General features: G+C 41.3%; 2 protein-coding genes across 2 annotated transcripts in view; one reads left to right on the top strand and one right to left on the bottom strand.

The window, feature by feature from the left end:
• Window positions 1-879: 879 nt before the first annotated feature.
• On the top strand, window positions 880-16171 carry ankrd33ba (ankyrin repeat domain 33ba). The gene is made up of 6 exons (XM_005722463.2): window positions 880-1782; window positions 11300-11429; window positions 12719-12859; window positions 13311-13452; window positions 13923-14121; window positions 14733-16171. The coding sequence occupies exons 1-6, from the start codon at window positions 1327-1329 to the stop codon at window positions 15276-15278; spliced, it is 1614 nt and encodes a 537-aa protein (XP_005722520.1). The 5' UTR covers window positions 880-1326; the 3' UTR covers window positions 15279-16171.
• Window positions 16172-21893: 5722 nt separating this feature from the next.
• The window catches only part of dap (death-associated protein), a 10453-nt gene continuing 8058 nt past the window's right edge, over window positions 21894-24288 (bottom strand). The window contains exon 4 of the mRNA XM_005722462.1: window positions 21894-22356. Coding sequence (XP_005722519.1) covers window positions 22237-22356 — 120 coding nt within the window. The 3' untranslated portion in view covers window positions 21894-22236. The remainder of the gene's footprint in view (window positions 22357-24288) is intronic.

The following is a 24288-nucleotide window of genomic DNA, read 5'->3' as shown; positions in this document are numbered from 1 at the left end:
ACAGACATGGATGAGCCATGGGAGAGCAGAGCTCTCAGCTGGGCGTAGATGAAGGTATAATAATAATAGGGACACACTGGGACTGTTATGCACTTGATTCTTTTCCAAAGCAGATGATGTCAGCAAATTGATGTTATTGTTACTGAGAGAAAAAAGGATACTACACTACACTACATCTTAGAATTTGAGTTTAAGACAAAATTCCCAGAAATCCTGCCTTTAAGTGTAAAGTTGAATGAAACAGTCATCAGAATCAAGCAGAGGTCAGATGTAGAGAACTAGCGCAGACAGTGTGAGCTGATATTGCTTCTGCAACATCATCTATGTGAGGTTTTCAGAACTTTTAAATCTTTTTACCCAACCACAATGGTGACACCACATATGTAATGACAGATGGGATTAGTGTTACACTAAGTGATTTTTTTGGTAAGGTTTTGCTTATTTTTACATAAAAGGTTTCAGTGTTGAGCCCACAGTCAGTCGTTTTGCTTTGCCCACAGCTGAACGATATGTATTTTCCTTCCAAATTAGTGTGAAGTTTCCATGAGATGAAAGCGGTTACTCAAAAGCGTAGACACAAGCATGCATAACATCAGGGGCTTCTTCAGTGTTTGCTGGATTAACTAGATGCATGTCAGATACAATCTCATATTTACTTCAATCTTTTTAGTATTGCACTTAAAAGTCCAGAATTGAATACTAACTATGCTAATTCCCAAACATAGTCAAAAATCCCTATATTATCCATATTATTATACTATTCTCGGAATATTGTTTCCTATAGGGCTACAACCAGCAGTATAATCCAACACACACACACACACACACAGAGTGAGAGAGAGAGAGGTCCCAGTCACCTCTAATCGGATTAGGCGACTGTAGGTTAACATGCAGCTGCCTCTCTCCGCCCTAGGTGGGACGTCCCTGTGTGCCTGCACTTGTAGTCCGTTTTTCCCTTTTTTTCGCTGTAGCAACACTTTTTGAAAGTACCCAAATTGTATCTGTCTCCGTGTACCCTCGAGCCGGATAACTCATAACGAAAACACAACGTGGTTTCGTTTTGAGGACGCACTCCGTACTTGCTTACTTCGCAGGACTTTTATGGCTCACAAATCTCCAAACTGAGAAGTGGGGTAATTTTTTTAATTAGAATGAGGAAACGAATCAAGTGTTTTGTGTGATTTGGGCTCTCGAAGGCGATTTCACGGACTTTCCCCGCGCGTTAGTTTAGTTGTTGTCGTGGAGAGACAGCCAGTCTGGATGCTCGCGCGCCCTGTGCCAAGCTGCGCTCCACCCCGCGGACGGTGCCCTAGGCTCGGGGCTTAGATGGTGCTGATCACGGACGACAGGGATGGAGGAGGCGCCTCGTCGGTCCGAGTCAGACAGCTCCAGCTCCAGCAGCAGCAGCAGCAGCAAAAAGTCGGAGGAGACATCCGCCAAGTTCACCCGACCATAACTGAGGAGCCTCTGTCCCACTATGTGGACGAGGACTCCCTGGGCTCGTGTGAGGAGGACACTGAGGATGGAAGCGAGGACGACCATGACGAGTTCGAAGAAGTTGACTTTGAGGACCTGGATGATTGTCGGAGCATCGCGTCGGACGACTCCTTCTATCCACCGGATGATGTGTTCGCGGACTCGGAGCGCTCCCCGTCTCCGGACAGCCCGGAGCCGCTGTCTTTTTTCCAGGCGTGCTGCACCAACAACGCGGCCATAGTCCGGATAATGATCCGGCATGGTGTGAAGGAGGAGGAGGTCAAGGAGACTGACAGGAATAACAGGGTATGAAGCACACAACAGAAACTCCGAGTAACTTCACACACGTGGCTTTAGATCACCTCCACAGTGACACCAAGAGTTGTTGTAAAACGTGCATTTCGAAACAGTTTCACAAGGTTTATGTTTGGAGTTCCCAGTTATATCTAACAGTATCTTAGGCCCATTCTTTGTGCAACAAATGCAGTCAAAGATTTTCAGACTGAAATAATTAAATCCGAGCTTTCTGGCTTACTCACCTATTTTCAATGTTCGGGAAGGTTTGACCTCTACAACTTGTAATGCATGTCATATGGAAGTCAGTGTAGCTACATTAGTGTCTCTGTAGTTCTGTGACTTAGGCCTACATGCAGTTTACTTCTGACAGCTGTTTTTGCACTTTTCCTCTGCTTTGTTTATTTTCATAATGAGCTCACACCTTTATCTGATAGGCCTTTCTGAAAGGCCTCTATGTGTGAGTTTCTGTGTGTGTGCGTGTGTGTGATGACAGATCTCAGTTTATGAGGAGCTAGAATGCTCAGGCGCTTTAAAAAACACTGAAGGCTCTTGTGATTTTTGAGGAAACACACCACTCCTTTCTGCGCGTGTGGTCATGCAGGCGTATTTATGTGTGAAACAGAAAGTGCTTCTAAGGTTTTATGTATCAGGCCTTCATAACAAAAGTCATCTGGTCTTTAGCAGGCATTAAGCAAATATAGCGTCAGAAGAACATGTTATAGATTGTCTATATTTATTTATTAAAAACTTGTGAAAGACTAAGTACAGCCCAAGAATATCTGGTAATATCAAATTTCCAGCTATGGCTTGAAGAAATTGTTTTTCTGTGTGACCTTATCAGTCTCTCAAATCACTGTAAAGGAGTTTTGCTCCACTCTTCTTTACAACATTGCTTTGGTTCATTGAGGTTTGCAGGCATTCATTTGTGTGCAGCTTTTATAAGTTACACTAGTGTCTCTAGGTCTGGACTGGGCCATTGCAACACCTTGATTCTTTTCTTTACAGCTGTGCTGTTGCAGATTTGCTGCTGTGCTTGGGATCGTTGCCCTTTGCATGACCCAGTTTCCGCCAAGCTTTAGCTGTCGGACGCTCGGCCTCAGATTTGAATCTAGAGAACTTTGGTGTACAGAGTTAGCACTGACTGCTAGATGTCGAGGACCTGTGGCTGCAAAACAAACCCAAATTATCACACCTCCCCCTATGTGGTTGACAGTTGACATGTGGCGTTTGTGCTGACACACTATGTTTGGTCCTCAAATGTAGCACTCTTCATTATGGTCAAACATCTCCACTTTGGTCTTATCTGTCCGAAGTCTTAAATAAGTCCCAAACCTAAGCTGTGCTGCCATTTCTTTTTAGAGTAAAAAGGGTCTTTCTCCTGGCAACCTTTCCAAACAAGTTGTAAGTGTTCAGTCTTTTCCTAATTGCATTGCTATTTAACATGCTAATTGTAGCTGTGCTTTTATAGAGGTGTTCACACGTGCTAATGATCAGTTAATCAAGTGGATTTGATAAGCAGGACCGAGTGTCGACATATGCTCTGAATTCACATAACGATGCACTTAGTTTTTCATGAACTGCGTTTGTATTTTGGCTGACACAGTGTAATATGTCATATTTTGATGTACTATGGAGGTTATATTTACCTGATTTTATGACCTGCTAAGGACCAGATGATTTTTTTTATTGTGTCCTGAAGGAGGGTGCACTTTCTTTTTCACATGACAGTGAACGACTATTATTTCAAATGCATTAACTTATATTTTATGTGGATTCATTTTGTATGAGTCTGTGAGTAAACGTATTATATATATCAATGAGATGAGAGTCTGAACCAGGATGCATTTTAAAACCATAAAGTTCAGAATAGGATTGGATCCATTTCCGTTACAGCTGGCTGCATTTCAAATATGTCTTATAGAATTAAGCGCTAGCATAAACCAAATTATATGTCAGTTAATTATGTGAACCAGATTGTCCTCTTCAGTGGTTTTGATCAGTGATCCTAATAAACTAAAATGAATGTTAGTTTTCATCTATTTGCAGTGGAATCAATCTGCATCGCTTCAGTCCTGCCAAACAGCTGCAGCCCAGGGCAAAGAGATAAATCCACAGTGATGGCATGCTATACTTGTATTTATTCATCAGGACATTTCAATAATTGTAATTGAGCTGGCCTTCAGTGTGGGGTAAGGCAGCACATGTCAGTCACCATTGTCTTTGTGGCTTTACTTAGTGAAAGTTGGAGAATCCCTTTAGCCCAGTGCCAAGCAGCACACATGCCTAGATCTTTACACAAGGAAAAAAGCCAAATATATAAGCATAGTTTTCGGCTGTTTGCAGCTAGTTTAAGCTGAGAGGATGAAGTTTCACAGCACTGTAGATTCAGATAAGGAGCGCTTTTGTGGTCTTATATCACAAATCTGCTTCTTTGACCTAGAGGCCGACCCCATCTGTCGCTTCTTACATTTCACCTCCCTTTTTTCTAAACATCTGTCTCTCATCATCTCCTACCCCTCCTTATTTCTCTGCATTTACATAGTGCATCCAGTCATAAGAACATGGAAAGGAGTCCTTGTGACCTGAACATATGTGTATGTTATAAAGTATATAACAGGGAAAAGGTCAAAGGTCCTCAAGGCACTTTGAAACGGAAGACACATGCTCGCATTTATTGTGTATTTGAGTGTAGCTGCAGTGAGAGATATCGGAAAAGAGACTTCCAGATGACTAGGATGTGTGGTTGTGCATGTACCATTAGCTTTGTCGTGCCCTGTGACCTTGGGGATATGCACATACTCAGAGACACAATACAGGTTAGGTAACACATCTACTGGAAACACATCCTGACACAGATGTCAGCGTCTTAATATAGCTTCATCAAGTGGCATGTAAAACAAAGGCGGTTGTTACATCCCTGGCCTAGTCTGAGTACAACATACACGCCACTTCCTCTGTCACTAATCATCAGTTTAAAAAGAAATTTATTACCGAAAGATTCTTAATCTAGACCATCAAAAGGACTGTGGTAAAGTTTTCGTCCAAATATGTTAAAAAGATGGTAGATTATAGTTATCTAGCGTCCATAAGTAGTTTAAGTACAGAGAGCTTAGAGCAGGGGTGGGCAATCTCAGTCCACAAGGGCTGGTGTCCCTGCAGGTTTTAGATGTGTCCTCGAACCAACACAGCGGATTTAAATGGCTAAATTAGCTCCTCAACAAGTCCTGAAGTTCTCCAGAGGCCTGGTAACGAACTAATCATGTGATTCAGGTGTGTTGACCCAAGGTGAGATCTAAAACCTGCAGGGACACCGGCCCTCGTGGACTGAGATTGCCCACCCCTGGCTTAGAATCACTGAAGCACAGACACATCAGGCCAATATGAAAAGACCAGGTTTTAGTAATAACCTGAATACTGTTTTTTCAAAACTTGATAAGCTCCGTAGATGCACGTATGAGTGTATGTTGCCTAGTTTAGTCACTATTTCAGGTCATTTCCTCTGGTCCCCTCCAAAAGGAAAGCTAAGCTAGAGCAGCGGTCCCCAACCTCCGGACCAGTCCGTGTGTCGTTTGGTACTGGGCCTTGAGAGTTGAGGCTCGGGTGTGAAATTTATGGTTTTTGGGGGTTTTATCATTAACTCGGTTTCCTTGGGTCTTTTCCTGTGTTGTAGTTGTGTGTCTTATTTTGAAATAAATATTTGCTCGTTACCATAGCGACCAGAGAGTATGAAGGGGCAGAGAGGAGGATGTTACTCTCAATTTTGTTGCCGCATTTGAGGAGGACGCTTCTAAGTTACACAATTACACAATTAATTTGCGTTTATTATTGTCTTAGTCGTATCATTTTATTTTGTTGTATTTATCCACGACACCTTAAAGGGCGGTCTGTGAAAATAAGATTAAGATTAAGATAACCTTTACTAGTCCCACACGTGGGAAATTTGTTACGGGTAAAATATTGTCGGACATTAAACTGGTCCGTGGCGCAAAAAAAGTTGGGGACCACTGAGTACAAAGTCTGCTGCAGACTTGTATCCCAGAAACTGTGAGAGATTCTGTGTTGTGCAAACAGGTACTTCTGCAGCATGGATGTTTTCCAGTAAAACGATTAAAAACCAGAGTGTAGTTAAAAGAGAAAGAGAACAAAAGTTTCATATGGCCCCTCAGGAATTCAAGGGGAATTTGACAACATTGATTCACTGAACACTTGAAGCCTCCACTTTTAGTCAAATGTTTTGTGGTATTATGAGAATAACTTGTGAAGGTTATGAGAAGGCTTATCCTCTAAAGGATATTTTTCTTCAGAACCACTGCTGTCATAAAACAATTAACTTTTGATGCCCGTTTTTCATTTCCCAGCATGTTTAGGAGGCCTTCTTAGTTCTTGTGAAAACTCACATTTGGTGTCAACACAGGCTTTGAAAAGCAATAAAACTGTATTTTCTGCTGCCAAGTGCACATATTGAAACTTAATTAAATGTCTGCATTTTGAATTTAGGAATAAACATAATGACAAGTATGTGTGTTTAATATGTATCCAGTTTTCCAGTGATATGATTGCAGCACACTATATCAAAATCTCCATGCTCTCATTGCGACTTTGTGGCTGACGTGATGGATTAAATGTCAGTAAATTATCGTCATTCTCATGTTAAAAGTAAAAGAATAATATGGTCATGGTACACATTAGTGGTAATTCTTCTAGCGTTCAGGTATCAGCTCTGTCCTCAAAGCCCATCTGACCCTGTTTACTACACTGTGTGTTCCCCTCGCAATCAATTGGGTAATTTGTCATGCTCATATGTGCACTCAGTAAACACGCACAGAATCCTATCAACCTGATTTATACACAGATCAAATATAATAATTCCAAATTTCCAAATAGATTGGGGTCAGTTGACAAACCAGGACAGATATGGTATGTTTCATCTGCTGAGAGAGCCAGCAAAGTCGCCCAACAGAAAGAACAGCTGACCAACACACGTATCGACCAACAAGCCGGCAGGCAGATAGACTAAATGAAGCATAGTCAGATAGAGACAGAAATGTGGCACTGCAGATGGTAGCGAGCTCGACGCTGCTAGCAAATACTGATGAGTGGAAAAATCAAAGCGACAGTCATACACATCTGATTTGATACAGTTGTGTGAACGCTCAGCTGCAGACAGAAAGACATTTAACAGGGGCGATATTGACAGAAACATGGCCTGGTATGTCTGTGTCCGTGGTGTGTCTGACGGATGTGAATGAGGGTGGTCTTTAGCATGTGGCTCATGTGTACTGAGGTTTCCTGTAAAATTAAAAATGAATTGAATGTTTTCATTTTGATTTATTCACATGTGGTTTGCACAGGCTGCAGACATGCAGGCTGTCTGCTACAGTTAGGCTTCCATAAGTGCAGAAAGTAGTCAGAATAGTTTGCTGAAGAAGGCGGCATGTGTTTGGACATACACCTTTAAGTCAATCCAGGGTAAAGAGCAATACAACCGGAAAGAGAGCTGTTTTTTTAGCAAGTTTCTAATTGGAAACATGCTTTCCTATTTATATTGATATGTATTAAGTAAGGCTTTTATTTGAGTGCCAACTTTTCCACCACTGCAGAGTGATTGAAATCACAGGACACAGCGGCCGTTCTTTGGATTATCAACACTTTTTCACTACGTACAAACTATGCAGCTCTAAAATTTATAACTGGCTGCTTAAAAAGATGCAGTTTCTCTTTTCTTTTAGGACCAGCATGAATCAAAAAACGTATCCACGGTGAAGATAACGTGGTACTACTGCAAACATGTTTATTGTGTATCAAGGAATTTTAAAGGTTACACTGGGTATTGCATCGTATTGTGTCATCTTCTTTGGAACCAGTCTTTGGAGTGTTGCCACATTAACTGCAGATACATGGTTATGTTTCTCCCTCCCCCCCCCTGTCTCCGTGTCTTTCTGACTGATAAGGCTAAGCCTTTCTATTCCTAGCACTGGATATTCCTCAGATTACTTAGTGTGTTAGTGTGTGTGTGTGTGTGGTCATCTAAGTCCAGGCAGTCCAGTGTATGTGTGTATGCGTGCCCGCTCATCAGAATACACATTATAATCTTGATTGCAAGATGCAAGTTTTAAATCGAGTGAGAATTCTTCAGCCTAATCTTGTTAAGACCTGTGCACGCATTTGATCAACATGGTCTCTGCTGAAAATTCATTTATTTATGTTTTATTATATAAGAGCACCCTGTTTGACCTAATAATTTCAGCAGCTGATGATATTTTTGAAAGACGTTTTTAGCTAGCTTCCATTATTTTCCGAATGCAACATAAACCTGACACCATTCATGCTCCAACATGTTAATGCTATGAAGTGATGGATGACTTTTAAGTGCTTTCTACTAAACCTACTTTGGAACGTCTTTCAGTTTTGACTGTGCACAGAAGAACCTAACAGTAAATAGTAACATTTGGCATTAGTTAAGACATTTTCAATGTATTCAATGCAATTACTTTACTTGAAAAGAAAAGGTCAGTATGAGTGATGTCACAGGGGACATGTGTTGATGTCCATCAGCAACCGGTCTGCAACTTCATTTGCCCTAAAGACAAAATACCCAATCCCCCTGAGAATTCTCGTTAATTCTCGTCCGTCACTGGAAGTGATTGATTGAATTATTGATTATAATGATGCAAACCTATGCTTTTGATCACATTCTTTTTTTTTTCTCATGATGGAGATTTTCCCAGTTTCCTGTCATTATTTGCCCATTTATGACAATCGAGGAGGGGGAGGTTGGTCTGATGCTGGTATACAGCCTATATATCTGTACGTTGCTGCGCTCCATCATTGTCAGCAGCTACCATTAACGTGCATTAAATAACTGATTGCAGTAGTGTGTATGACAGGAACGTAACAATTACGTCGGGCGGTTGGGATAAATAAAGAAGCTTGTATGTGTTTATACCTGTGTGTGACAAAGGTTCGCAAGGAAAACAAAAACAAAGTCAGACGATTTAGATTGCTCGAGACATGCTGCAGGGCGTGCTGCTAAAGTACATCACATCACAACCGGAGGGCTGCCAAGAATGTGTGTTTGCGTATGTGAGAAAGCGTGAGCGACACAGACAAGGTCTACGTGAGAGTGTCTAAGCAGAGGGAACTATTTGAAGCTGTGCCAGTGTAAGTGAACTTCTCTGAGACAGTCCAGTAGTTACTCTGCAGGACCTTTGTCAGCTGTTTTTCTCAGATGTGCCAAAATTAGTGCGACTGTGTCTCCAACTGACTTGTTTTAGTTCACAGTTCAGTGTTTAATACGGCTAAGGTCCATGTCCTGTAAAATCTGAGGGATAATTGAACCTCTCTTCAACCTCAACCAAAAGCTTGTCTCCTATATTTTAATAGGAATCTCAGTGTTCAGTGTGATGTGTCTGATTAACATAAATAAAGCCGATGCTTAAGCAATCCTACCCGCACTGTGACAAAAAGCTATAATTAAATGATTTATCAAAACATTATATTTATTGGGTGCAAAGACATACGGTTGAAGCCTATTAAATTAGAGATAATTGAAACACTCCGCGACTTAAAAAACGAAACACTGTGATTTTTCTTGAGGTTTTTCTGTTTTGACTATAATTACCAGCCTATGAATATGCATAAATTTGAGAGGTTTATATAAATCTTCGGGCCTTATCCGTACCGATCTTCATTTGTTTTTATATTTAAGATTTCATACTGAGATTACTTTCGATTGCATTCATGCCAGAGCTGAAAAGATTAATTAGGGGAATAACACCGTGTGCTTGGAAACCAAGATTAAAAACGTATTGTGCCAAAAAGGTGCAAAGCATCAGGCTGGTCTGTCGTAAAGAGAACACCACATTTTAAAAGAAATTGAGTGTGAAAGGTAATAGTATAGGGTTACCTTGATGATGTGTAGTATAAGTTGAGATATACGAGTCTCTGTGGTCAACTTGACCTCGTTTTATTTTAGCACAGTTGACATTTTGTGTTACTGCAAATGCAAGACAGAACAAACAAGTACTACAGTATTAGTCAGTGTATAAACCTGTAGCAGAATACATGTGCAACGTGCAGCTGAAACACGACAAGGAGTAGGTCTGACTTGTTCTTTTTAGCACTCCTGGCTTTAATACAGCGTATTTAGATAGTTTATTTAGATTTAAAGTCCGGGTAGGGTCTGGTAGCTTGTTAAGTAATGAACATGTTGTTTGCCTGTCAGCTCCAAATTCAGAATTCAGAGAATGCCCCCTTTGTTTCTTCTCCTTGCTCATCTGGATTGCCTATAATCAGGCTACACGGATTTCTAGTTGCGCACAATTATTTTGTTTTTTTTCTTCTTCTTACTCAACAAACTTGTTGTTAGCTGACAGCTGTGGCACCCAGTGTGGTCTTGTGCTGCTATAGCCCAGCTCCTTCAAGGTTTCATCTGTTGTGCGTTCTGAGATGTGTTTATTTGTGTTACTGTTGCATTCTTATAATTATATTTGTAAGCTGGCTTATGAGAAGAAGTCTTGTCATTTTCCTCTGACCTCTGGCGTCAACAAGGCATTTTGGCCCACAGAACTGGCTCTCGTGAGATATTTTCTTTTTTTGGATCATTCTTTGTGCAGGAAAATCCCAGTTTATCAGCAGTTTCTGAAACACTCAGACCAGCCCATCTGGCACCAACAACCATGCCATGTTCAAAGTCTCTTAAGTCACCTTTCTTCCCCATTCTGATGCTTGTTTTGAACTTCAGAATGTCGACTTCACCGTATTCGCTATTCCCTAAGTGTGCTGAGTTGCTGTTCAGTGATTGCCTGATTAGATATTTGTATTTATGAGAAGTTGAATAAATGTAACTAATGAAGTGTCATATATGTTGTATATAATATTATTAGATTTATTTATTATTTTATATTCAGCATCTATCTGTCTGTCTGTCTGGCTACATATAAAGTATTGCCTGTATATCTGTGAAGATACATCACCTGAGAACGCTGAGTTCCTGAATTCTGCTCGCTCAGTCAACTTGTTTGTCTTGGCCAAGGAAGTGTGCACCTTCCAGAAAGTACACAACTTTTGCTGGAGTTTTCCAGTGTCAAACACTCACCAGGCCTCATAGAGTTTCACCCACAGACTAGCCTTTACACATTTGTCCACACACATATAAAAGAGCAACTATTCTGGCAGAAAAACACATCCACGAAAAAGTACACAACAACATCAGACAGGAAGATAGCTTTTTTGAGTTTAAGGTTTCTCAGCGAAAACACAACAGATGTCATGTTTAATCACAGATATTAGTTTTGGGAACTGCACACAGGTTCACTGCTCTTGTGGATTTTTACCGGTGCTGTCTTGATGGCATTTTTCTGCAGACTGCTTCGTATATGTCAGCACTTTATTGCAGTTTTGATTCACCTTCTTTTTCTTTCACCTTAGCGATTTTGCTGATTCTAACCTTATATATCTCTCTCCCTTCTCTTTTTCTTTCAACTGTTCTATCTCTTTTTCCTGCCCTGTCACTTTTTTGTCTCAGATAGGACTACTGGTTGCGTGCTACCAAGGTTACGTGGATGTCGTCATAGCGCTGTCTCAGTGTCCGTACCTAGATGTCAACTGGCAGGACAGCGAGGGAAACACGGCTCTGATCACTGCTGCGCAAGCAGGTAACACATAACCATATAATCACAGCTCGCAGTAGTCAAATACACACACTGACAGGCTGATTCACAGTCTTGCTAGACTCTCATGTACAGAAACAAATACTGTACACACGCACAAACACATTGCTGATACAGATGAACGCACATATGAGCACCAGAAAAACACAAGTTTGAACTGGCTCTATGCACTGACTATGTTGTTTGACCAGTCGTATGATATCAATGTTTTCCATCCAAAATATTGTTAGCATGTGTGAATGCATGATGGGAAACTGATTTTCAAGGCATTTTCTTATAGCGTTGTAGCAGGACTGCTCATTTTACTCATTTACTTTAAGTAGAGACTGTAAATAGAAGATGGATGAAGCCACCATGACACCCAGTGGTTTTTAAACTATGATTCTGAAGCCTCTGAAGTTTGGCATTTTTGTCAACACCTATCCTAATTTTTTGGTGCCATGGGTAGCCATATTTGCATGAGAGGTTGTAGAGTTTTCAGCACATTAGTTTCAATTAATGCTAGCCATCTAGGTAGGAAAGAGGCATCCCTGTTAGAATTAGGGTTAACCATAACCCTATTAATACATATACAGTATGTATTAATTTGTCCTCTTTCAGTTATATCTATAATCTGCCCCCCTGTCCCCGTCACCTTCGTTTCCTGCTCTTTTCCTCCCATTGTTGGGTAGGTGGAGCTAAAATGGCTCTTTTGATACTGAAGGCTACCGACCTACTTAGACTGTACCAGATGCAGATACCTGCATCACTAGTAACATATATATTAATACTTGAATTTCACTTACAAAAACTTAAGAACATATATATTGGATGGTCTGTTACTATAATGAACTGCTCAGCAAGCTGTGTTATTTGTTAGGGAATTATATCAACAACCTCTAAATAAAAGTTGAGGACTAGTGACTCTGATCAGCTGAGCTGGCTGTCAAAACATGGCGGTCAATCAGAACTTTAGAAGCTACTTTCGACTTGCTACAAGGGGGTAACTCTGCATGTTTACACATTAAGCAGTTTTACATCAAATGCCCTTCATAATGCAAAAGGGAGCTGTGTCTCTGGCTGAATCGAACCAGTAAACTTTTACTTGCAGACTGAAATGCCTAGCTAGAGACCAGGTTGTAATTCTGTATCTGCTGTAAAGACATTGTAATGCAGAAGTCTTTAGGAATTGCCTCGGTTTTATAGCCAGCCTCGAGTGGCCATTGCAGGATCTGCAGTATTTAGCACCTCTGTCCGACCAACAGTAACTATTTTCCGTCTCTCTGTTACTCTAGGCCACATAACAATCACCAACTATCTGCTGAACTACTACTCTGGGTTGGATATAGAGAGAAGAAACTGTCACGGCTTCACCGCCCTAATGAAAGCCGCCATGCAGGGCAGGGTGGAGTGTGTGCGCTCGCTCATGTTGGCAGGTAAGGAAATGCATTTAATTAAATGCACGAAACTCTGTAGCAGTGCAATACTTGGAATGGGTTAGATTATAACTGCAGAAAATGTTATTTTCAGAAATTTGGCGAACAGATGGACAATTTGAATACGTAGACAGTAATTTATTTATTTATTTTTTAGTCATAACTAGGATTTATGTTGAGGTTTGATGCCAAAGCATAACAGCAGGAGGTTTAAATGTCAGGATGGATTTAATTTCAACGTATTTTTTTTTTTTCCAAATAATGGACTTCTTACGCATTTACACAAATCTGCTAACTGACCCTGTGAGAGTGCTGAGTACACAAGTTGCAGTGAGCATAGCGAGACAGCTTTTGGCCACAAACTCACTCTGTCCCCACCTTGTTATCTTTGAGCTTACATGCTTGTGTATCCACAAATTAAACTTTTTCCTGTCTTCTTTGTGTCCATCAGGAGCTGCCCTGAATGCAAAAGACTTTGGCCGCCAACTGACTGCCAGGGAGTGGGCCTTGTTTACAGGCCGTTATGAAACTGCATGGGTGATGACGCGCTTAATAGAACGGCCTTGTCCACACCAGTACTGTGATACATACAGGTACAATTCACAGCTAGCTATCTAAGATGTGCAAGTCCTTGTTTATGACGGCATTTTCTAAACTGATTTCCAAGAGAAGAAAAAATCGCTGACCCTTTGTTGAATTTACTGCCCTGCTCACTTGTTATCTTTACATGGAGTTATGAAAAGCTGTGTGCAATTATGAGGTACCTGCTGTCCTCCTTTTCTTTGCATCCTCTCCACAAAAGCAGCTTTCTGAGCTTTCTGTTTACATCATCTCGCCCTGATAGCAGGCTGTGTAGCAAATAAATAATTGTGACTCTGCTTCAGATTATGTAGCCATCATTAGTGTTTCTAGACAAGCCTTGCTTGAGAAAGGTCAGTGCAAGTTACCACTGACTCATTAAAAAGAACAGAACATACAATATTACACATTCAACACAAAAAACACAACACAAATGCCTTTTCGTCTCTCGATGCATGAACTGATGTCAGTATTGCTCTCCCAGTCTAGAGTGGCGCCCGCTGGCATCACTGGTGGCCAAATCCCAGGAGCCACGCGGCTGTTTGAAACGCTTGTCGGACACCATGCGCAACATCTTCAACATCGCAAATGTCACCAACCCGGAGGACGAAGGCGCCATTGACCACATGGTTTCTATTACGACTGGCATTAGGAGCCCTTTCATCGCTGTGGCATGCCGCACAGTGAGTGACTAAGCTCTAGAATTTATTTATTCTATTTATTGATTTATTTATTAATCCTCTTCAGCCTTCCTCACAACAACTATTTCTCAATCACAGCCTCGGCTGAGGTATTGAATGAGTATAAACACTCTGTGGTAAGGTTGCTCTCTGTGTTATTCAATGATGTGTGCTTATACTCGGCAAACTTTGAGATACCAAAACTGTTTTTCTTATCTTCAGATGAAGCCAAATGTTTTTGAACAGTATGAAAACAATCTTCCACAGACTTGGCTTTTGAAATCATAAAGTCAAATGGTAAAGTTATTTTGTCACCGTATAGTATAAAACTCGTGCTTATACGTTAATGATCATATTATGGTAATAACACTTAAAATGTGGCACTAATTTATCATTTATTATATCAACCAATTCTGTGATTTCCCTAAGGATTAGTTCATAATAATTAAAGGAAATGATTAACACCAGCCTTATCCGCTAAGAAGGTTATTCGTTTGAGATTAACTGTCTGCAATACTGAAAACAAAGGCATGATTGACATCCAGAGTCACCAGTATTGCTGCTGCAATGCTGCTGATATCAGTACCAATCAGACTCTGCTGGTTTTGTTTCAGGTGTGTCCTGACAGTCCTCCGGGTGTGGGCAAACGGCGCTATGCGGTCCCAGAGATCATTCGCCAGCAGCGCGCCAAGGAGCTTCGCTCCATCAACCCTGACAGGGTGGACAGCCATCTCAGACTCTTTGAGAACTCCCGCGTGACTCTGGTGACCAAGAACTCAGCAGGTCGCCGGGCCAGCCTTCAGGCTCAGAGCCTGGTGCCTCGGCACAGGAGCTCCAGCTTGGGTTTGGTGTCTTATAACCAAGCCATGGAGCTACGGAGAACAAGCTTGTTGCCCATGCACATGGTGCTGAGGAGGAGCAGTGTGAGGCCAGGCTTCACCATACCCAAGGTGAGAGTGTCCAAGGCCCCATCGTCCACTTATGAGCCGGCACAGGTTCGGAGGAAGAGCAGCTCCAAAGATGGAGGGGGGAACTTTCTGCAGGTTCCAAAGTGGCGATACAAGGAGCTAAAGGAAGAAAGGAAAAAAGCCGAGGAAGCGGAGAGAAAGAGGCTGGAGGCTGCAACGAGGAGACATATTGCTACTGGGAAAAGGAAATAATATCATTACCTCAGAGGATATCGTGTACACTAAACCCCCCACCCCCCTCCAAACAAGAAAAAAACATACGGGCCAAGGTGTCCGACAGATCTGGCGTTTATGGTTTTCAGCTTTACACAGTTAGGTGCACAGGGTGAGCTCAGAATTACCAGCAATGTTTGGATGCTGACCGACCTCTTTAAAAACGGCTGTCTCTATAGCGACAGCATTAGAAGTGCACGACGCTGACGTCAAACAGCGAATACCCAGGGGATTTGATACTTGAAATGTTTTTAAGCTAATTTATTTTTCATATTTATTGCTTTTTAACGGATGGCCGGGCCTATATTTTCTTATGCCTTGGGTGCTCATTACGCCGGTGTTTTTGTAGTACGTTGCACTGTGTTGAAGCAGAAGACAATAACACACACTCTGAAACTGAAACCTATTGCAGAAAAAAATGTGTTAATTAAAAGCAGTTTATTAAAAAATATATCTTTTAAGTCATTCGGCGAGGAGTAATAATGATCTCGTCATTACTGGCTGTGAAAGCAAAGCAAGATTTGTAATGAATCTCGTGACGTCTGCCTGACAATATTTTAGATGCTTTCTTCTTTTGCTTTACAGTGACAAACCCTGAATGTATTTAACGTATATATTTTATATGTAGAGAGAGAAATTTAAATGCTTTTGATGACATTTTTCAATTAAGGGTGAAGACTGAAATGTATAGCTTTTGAATCTGACAGGTTGGGAAGAAATTTTTAGATTACTTCCTGTGCATTTACCCTTCATAACCCAATTAACCCTTTAAAGCCAAGTGTATCATGCTTATTATATCATGTTTATCAGTGCGATATCCATTTATTCGCTTCCGCTTATCCTTTCCAGGGTTGCTGGAGCCTATCCCAGCTGTCATAGGACGAGAGGCGGGGTACACCCTGGACAGGTCGCCAGTCTAACACACAGGGACAGACGACCATTTGCACTCACATTCACACCGATGGGCAATTTAGATTTTTTATTTAACCTATCCCCACAAAGTGCATGTCTTTGGACTGGGGGAGGAAGCCAGAATACCCGGGGAGAACCCACGCAAACTCCACACAGAAAGCCCCTGCTGGCCTGATGGTGGAATTGAACTCATGACCTTCTTGCTGTGAGGCAACAGTGCTAACCACTGTGCCACCGTGCTTCCCTCAGTGTGATATCCCCCCCCCAAAAAAAACGTACATAAATTGCACATTTTTTAAGTAATGCAAATTGCAAAAAAACAAAAAACCAATGCCTGATGTAGCAATTATGTCAAATTAATGTATACATGTATTTTTTATTCAATCAGAAACTAAACAGTCAGTTAAAAAAAGAATTTTCTGGTAATTATTTTCATGGCCCAGGCTTTAAAGGGTTAACACAGATCATAGCTTAACTTCACGTAGTGACTGGGAATGAGTCGTGTGCACAAGGTGTGGATGTTGCGAATGAAATAAAGTTTCTACTAACAGTGACCGTGGACTCAATTAACCTAGCCTTATTGATGATTTATAAATGCCTCAGCCATGTAGTGCTAGAAAAGTAATCTCAGTCTTCTTTTTGATCTCCATAGCATTTTTAGGGGCTCCGCTCAGGGGGAGAAAAACAACAAAACACTACATGCAAGTTTTGACATACAAAGGAGAGCCTGAAGTGATGACGTGTAACAAGTGGCCACTCTGATCATAAAAACAGCCAACCCATTATAGAGCAGAGAGGTCAGTTTCCTGCTATGACATTAAAACAGTGAAAAATAATGGGGTGAAAAATAACCGTGATTTAAACCCACAGAGCCACGGGGAGCGCAGTGATATAACATTGTCTGGAATTTCAAGAGCACAATTTCACGCTCCTAACTCCTCATGGCGATTGGGGCTTAAGTGCTATCCAAGAGCGTGTGTCTAATATACATGGTGATGAGTTGCTAAGGGGTTACAAGGGCACTGCACAGCCAAATCGTTTCTTCAAATAAACTTCATTGACTTCAGAGTGGCAATCTGCTTAGATACTGCCCAGAGGAAATAATTTGAACATGACAAAAGAGGAGCGAGCTGCACATTTACTTGAACTCTACACTTCAGAAACTCTAAGTGGCTCCAGGATTAGCATATTTAACATTAACATGTTTTATATGAAAATGGATTTTTGCTGGCAGAGCCGTTTGCAGTTTGTCACGAGTCAACCGAGGTTAACTTGCCATGAATAAAAGCCAAATTCATTTACATTAGACTTTTGTGTTTGTCTTTTGTCAGTCAGTCAACTTTTTTAAAGGTTTCTGTGGAATAACAGAATGCAGTTTTTAGAGTCATTACAGGCTTATGTCTCTGTGCCGTTACAGCTTGTTCACAAATCCCATTTTCACACAAACAGAAAGCTCCGTGTGAGTGTGTGGTGCAGGGAACGGACAAAACCTATTAGCCCTGAATGAATCAGATCATATTTAGGTCATCGTTGTAGTTCAAACAGCTGTTGGCTAAGATTGTAACCTGGGATTATGAAGAGCCACAGGCTTGGTCAGCACCACCCCTACCCCACGACCCAAATCTCTCACAGAAATTTTAGAAGTGTCAAAATAAGTAGCGCACCGTCCACTGGTAGTGTGACAGTTATTATGTCATGCTGGGATGCTACAGGCTGGGATTGAGACAGGGTGACCTGATTCCGCGTTGGCACTGAATGAGAGCTTCTTCCAATCCTGTGAAATTGATGGGGAATCCTCAGCAGGGGCCCTCTGCTGGTTGGTTCTAGTATAACATGTGAGGCTTTTAAGTTGAAAAGACTAAAAAAAGACCCTTTCTAAAAGGTATACAAACATTTGAGCTGGTTGGATTTATTTTTTGTCTTTATTAAATCTCAGGAAGTGGTCCTGCTGTGGGCATCCTCCTTAAAATTGATACCAGCGCTTTTATTTTGAATGTGTGCTTGTATGCTTTGCCCACTGCAAGCGATATGAGTGACTTCTGCCAAATAATACCACAAAAAATAAAGAAGAAAGAAAAACATGGTATGCAATAAAACATGTTAATGACATGAATTGTGAACAAGTTTGAAATTTTATTCAGATCTGAGGCCTTATTATAAACAAAAGTTCAAAAATATTATCATTATATTCACAATTCTTTCAAATTTAGCAAGAACCACATATAATCAGTGACACAACTGGTAGAGTTAGAGGAATATAGTCATTTCTTTGAAAAAACCCAAAGTATTCTGATATGATAGCGTGATGCAGTCAGGGGTAAAGTAAGGTCTTCTCAAAGAACGGCATTCTGAAAAGCTGAAAACGATTAATAAATGATAAAGTCTCACAATCCAATCGGCATCAGAACTATTGACAATGTGAGATCCTAAAGCGGCCTCACTCTTAAAAGTAAGAAAAACTTTACAGGGAGCAACTTTCTTTCGTAAAAGACAGCCATTTTTCCGCAGGAGTTTTGATAAGACCAAACTTGACACAAAGCACTAAGCTACACTTTCTGTCAGACATTTCCAGCAGCAATACTTGGTTGGTTTAACAGAAAATCCCACTGATGTACAGTAGGATTCATGGTGTCCCACAAGGCTTAGAATGGAAAGGAAATGGGACAGAGGAGAGCTTGCAGTTTGTTTTTTTCTTAAAGTGGAGCCAAAATGTCACCGTAATTTGGCGATTTCAACCATTCTGCCTTATCATTACCAGTGACCGTGCACAAAGTCCAAAAAACGTTCTGACCTGGCTGATAAATATCTTTTGCTCTCTGTGCCACCTGTGGTCTGAGTAAACCATCGCACTAAAGCAAGGTTTTTGAGGCGGCTCCGTCGCAGTAATGACCGGCCTCATCCTGCTCAAGTCTCCTTTAATATTCCTGAGAGCCACATGGCCAGCAGTTGGTAGTGTATACTTTGGACTGATATAGTGATTCCAAATGAGAATGAGTTGGTGCTGAGGGCAAACAGCGACTTAACAACCACCTTGTAGCCTGCTGAAGGAGTCAGACAAGACAGGTGACCTATTTTACCTGCTGATACGCAACTACAAGAAGTCATTTTGGATATCTCTCCTAACAGGGAGGCCAGTGGCTTCTTACTGGGCAGCGACAGGAACCGACCTGAAGCAATTAACGAGTGAACGGCTCAACTCTTTCTCCTTAAAAATGGCATTTGACCACCTCCATCGAACCATAGAGATGTGGTTCGATGACTACTAGAATAGTTTCCATGTTTTTCCAACAGCAGCTGCATAGGCAAAGACTAACCCGTCTATTCTCTGATGCAAACCCAGACATGTTGTTCTATAAGCATGCCTGAAATATACAGAAACTGCTCTTCAGGGGACCTTTCAACAGGGTAAAGAGTTAAGAAAGTATGTCAGACTCTCCACTACATCAGAAAAGGTGATACAGGAAAACCAATTTTGCTTAAAATCGAGACTTTTCTCTCACAGTATATCTCTCACACCAATCTTTAGCTCTAACCGTTGACCTATTGTTCACTGGATAGACTAGCAATCAACATTTTTATCCTGGCAAAAACAAGTATTTAAGAATAAATTACCATCTCAGTTTTATCCTCCCACAGACAAAAAATGCAGAGCCTGGTACTATAATACATTTTGAGCAGTGTCTCACTTACGTTCTGTTCTCCCAGTCAGTCTAATAAGGCATGGCAGGGAATGAGAGGCCTGCCACACCGAGAGAACTATATACAACCAAGGAGAGTGGGGGAGACTGTGTCTGCTTTAATGGGGAGTTTCAGCCTGCTGACTGAGACTCGTACCAAGTAAGCCTGCACTGGCTGGTTTATTGGGCTAACATAAGCTGACAGAACACCTGATTGCAGATGCTTGTGTAAAAATGGATTACATGCACTAACACCTGGTGCACAGTGTGTGTGTGTGCTTGTGTGATGAAGGGAAAACAGCAGATAGCTCTTGGAGAGATGCTTCGGTCTCATTTCAAAACACCACCTGAGCCCTAATCCCTCAGTGCATGGTGCTAATTCACCATGGGACGCCCAAATGCTCTAGGTGGGGTACAGCACGCAATCCACACAATCCATCAAGTGGGACTAGTCTGAACTTTTTCAGAGTGCAAAATATTAGATCATTTCCCACAAAGAACCACAAAGGTTTATTTTTCCCCGTCCCCATCATTCTCAAATATGTTTAAATAAAGACAAACTGAAAAGTTGTTTTTCAAGATAGTCTATATCTTTATTTACTATGACAACCATACCTAATGCCTAAGTCCACTCAATTACTTTTTACAATTTGAACAATTCAAGAAAAAATACTGAGAAGAAAAAAAAAATTGAAATTGAATTAAATTAACAGAGGAAATCACTTCTTCTTCTTGGCAACATCATTTTCTTTGTTTCTTTCCTGGAAACCTGAACATTAGTGTTGCAACAAATAACACTAGAGCGCAAGTGGGTTTTAAGGAAAAGGGTGTTGTGTGTTTGTGTGTGTCTGTGTGTATTAAAGCATATCACTCTCGGGAAACCCAATCTGGAGTTTCGGGAGGATGTACACATTTCTGACATGCGTTGAGCCATGTAACGACAAACGCGCTGCATCTTCGTCGTACGCCGATAAACAGTCGCGTGGTTGAAATGTCTTTGCTTCGACGCTTTTTGTATGGAATGTAGAAACTGCTCTTTTTTGTTACACCTGTGCTGTTCTCCTTTAATGTTCCCATTTTCACCTTCATCTGACAGTTTAATGCCTCGCTCTTTGCTCGACTGCTTCTCTGTAATGCTTTGTTCCCCTTGTAATTAAGTCCCTTGTGATATCTGGGCTAATGTTAATGCAGTCACAGAGCATCCCGCAGCCGGTGCTACTCTTTAAGTTTCATTACATATTTCGCTGCACTTTCATTCTGCAACAAATAAACATGAGACCGATGAGCCTGCGCATCTTCGAAATCTCAGCGACGAGGCACCGATGGTAGAGTTTTACTGTGAACAGGTTACGTTTGTGGGAAACGATAAATACCGATACAGCTGAGGCTGATAACAACTGTGAGGGGCTCCTTTCTGTTAAATAAAGGTAAGAACGGTCACACTGGGAGGAAACGGTGATAAAAGCTCAACAGGTTCGACTGTGGCTCAGAAGCTTCGTCAGCATTTTGACTGATGACATCAAGCATAAGCAAAAAGCTTCTTGGGTAATGGCATCACTACAGCAAACATTTCTGTAATATTTAAATATATTCAAAAATTTCAAATGAAGGCCAATCAAACATTACATCGCTTATTCTTTTAGACATTTCTACCATTAATATATAATATGTTGACAAGGTCAAATGGAATGCAATTAAGCACTAATGCGCTAACGATTGGTTATTGCTGTCATGTAATTTGCTAGTCGTACTTTCTCTTGTCAAAGCTGCTGAATTATACACTCAAAAGCTGCTTTCTGTGAGGTTTTTTTTTGGTTTGGAGGGTTGATAAACAGGGATCCACCTCCTGACTTGTTGATTGGTTCTTTTGTGAAGATCAAAGGATCCTATCGTGGGCTTGGTTGGGTTAAATAGGCTGATTGATAGGTTGCTGTGATTAACTGGATGCTGTCAAAGTTCCCCAAACAGACTCAGATCTGAGATCGGTTTCTCTGTTTATACTTGATTTTTTTTTTTTTGAGAACAGAGAAGAGAAGAATTCAAGAAGACTTCACCGGTTTACATCACCTTAAGACTTATTCAAGTGGAAAATAATCCTTCAAAAGGAGAGTGCAAAGCTACTAGAGCGGCACCAATGCAGCAGTGGTATTAAAAGTGGGACTTGCACTGAAGCGTTACTGACTTCAGGTGTCTCGTTACTGACTAATTTCTCAAAATGTATGATTTCTCTTTTTATTTAGAGGAGATCTGTGCCTGGTGGGGAACCGTCTTCATCCTATCTGTTCCATTTGGAAGGCCGGCTGGTGGAGTTAGTAGCTTGGTGGCTTGGTTGTAGATTGGTGCCTGGCTCACTTGCGGGGTTGGTGGATGTGCTGGTTGATGTGCTGAGCAGGGGGAAGCTTGGGGACACCAGGCAGGGGCTTGTTGTGGGCCACCTGGGCAGCAGCTGGGGTGAAGTCCTTATCACCCTAAACATAAAACGGTAAATAAAAAACAGCAAATGAGGACAAAGTTGAACTAAAAAGAAAAGCTAAGCCACAAGGCTAGTAGTGTAAGGATAAAACAACATATACAATCTAAAGAAGACTGAAAAAATGTATGTGTGTGTATAGAACTCTGTTCATAACCAGGTTTGTGTACTTTATCCCTGCGTGAAATAATACAGTATGTGGACCCTTAAATCCTTTCTCACCGATCCCCCTGAAGATGCATGACAGGTACAGTATGGAGCACTCATCTGCTCTCCAGGTTTAATCTATTATTCCAAGAAAAATGCACATAAATAGCCTTGCTTCCTCTAAATCGGATCAAGTCACAGAATTTTAATCAGCAACATAGGGGAGAATCACAGTTGGATTTCGTCCTCCTTTTGTTGTTATCCTCACTCCTTACTTCTCTATCTCTGCCAGCGTTTCGTTTCTCGCTCAGTTTGTCCCGTTTCTTCTACCTGCTCCATCTGCTGTTGCCTTCTCTTTGTGCTTTGCTCTCTGAGCAATAAAACTGCACTTGCACACAGGCATGAGTGTGAATAGGAGATTTTATATACTGTACAGTTATATAGGTTGATGGTGGCTGGTGAGCTCGATTAAAGCTGTAAAACTAAGCGCTCAAAGTAAGAATGAAAAGCACATACAGTCCACTGCTGTGTGCGTGACTGACTGGATTGCTGGCCATTTGCTGATGCCTTCTCGTTCATCCAGATGTTACCATATGTGAGTGTTACGCCATCATATAAATAACAGACATGGTTCCTTGACAGCCTCATTTCTTAGGATGTCCACATGGACGGACTTATATAACCCCTTTAATCAACCCTCTGCAAACAAACACAGCCTGTCTTTCTGAGCTTCTTGCTGAACTTTACTCACCCACCCCATCCTCGCCTGACCCTAATCCGTTCTGCTTAATGTGTTGGGCTTTTTTTTTTTTTCACCGCGCGTGTGGCTGTGCACTGGTTTTCCAGCAAGCTGGTATTTGTGTGTAGGTGGGCGCACAAACAAAGTGTGCATGTGTGTACTTCTTTTATTTAAAGAAAATTCCTGAGTTGACTCGAGGGGATGTGGATGATATTAACCTCCAATTACCCTTCACTCTCTTCTGAAGCTCAAAGCTTTTTCCACGAATACCTCTGTCCTACTGCAGAGGTATAGGAGGGAATATAACAAATTAACTGTCTTATTGCAACACGCTGTGAAAAGAAGACTGACATCTCTTAAAATGACAATGCCAACAATCAACAAAAATGTAGCCTATTTTCAGATATTTAATCGAATTAAAGATTAAAATGTCTGTAATAAACATCATCAAGCCCAAAAGGCCTGTTCTCATGTTGGAGGAACAATGTCCTTTAGACTGAGAGATCAAAGTGGAGATGTTTGGCCATAATGCATGGCACCACATCTCATGATAACCAAACAAAGCATATCAGTGCGAACCCTTCATGCCAACTATCAAGCACAGTGATCATTTGGAGGGGTGATGATTTGGGCTTGTTTTGGAGCCATATGACGTGGTCACCTTGCAGTCACTGGGTCACCTATAAACGTCTCTGTATACTGAAGTACACAGAGTATATTCTAGAGTCTGATGTGAGGCCATCTGTCCAAAAGCTGAAGGTCAAAACTGGGTCATGCACAGGTGCAAATCTACAACAGAATAACTGAAAAAGAAAAAATCAAGGTGATGCAATGACCCAAGGAGGTCCAGACCTCATCGTGATCTTAAGAGAGCTGTGCACAACTGAATGCCTGCAGATGTCAAAGACCAGAAGCAAAGTTCTTCAACAATGATTTCAGAGACTGATGGTCAGTCAGAAAACCATTATTTCAAGGTTTTCTTGCTAAAGTTGGTTCTGGAAGCTACTAAATTATTGGAATTATTGGTGTAAACCTTATGTTTCA

This window comes from Pundamilia nyererei, unplaced genomic scaffold (genome assembly GCF_000239375.1).
Source record: "Pundamilia nyererei isolate P.nyererei 1_Seehausen unplaced genomic scaffold, PunNye1.0 scaffold00007, whole genome shotgun sequence".
In the NCBI taxonomy this organism is placed as follows: Eukaryota; Metazoa; Chordata; class Actinopteri; order Cichliformes; family Cichlidae; genus Pundamilia; species Pundamilia nyererei.
Note: the sequence above shows the minus strand (reverse complement) of the source record. Positions and strands in the feature narration are given on the sequence as shown.

What these genes read in the sequence shown, in the direction of transcription:
- ankrd33ba (XM_005722463.2), top strand. Translation starts at nt 1,327, where the DNA reads ATGGTGCTGATCACGGACGACAGGGATGGAGGAGGCGCCTCGTCGGTC. An exon ending in AGACTGACAGGAATAACAGG is followed by an intron (nt 1,783 to 11,299) that starts GTATGAAGCACA and finishes TTTTTGTCTCAG; the next exon opens with ATAGGACTACTGGTTGCGTG. An exon ending in GATCACTGCTGCGCAAGCAG is followed by an intron (nt 11,430 to 12,718) that starts GTAACACATAAC and finishes CTGTTACTCTAG; the next exon opens with GCCACATAACAATCACCAAC.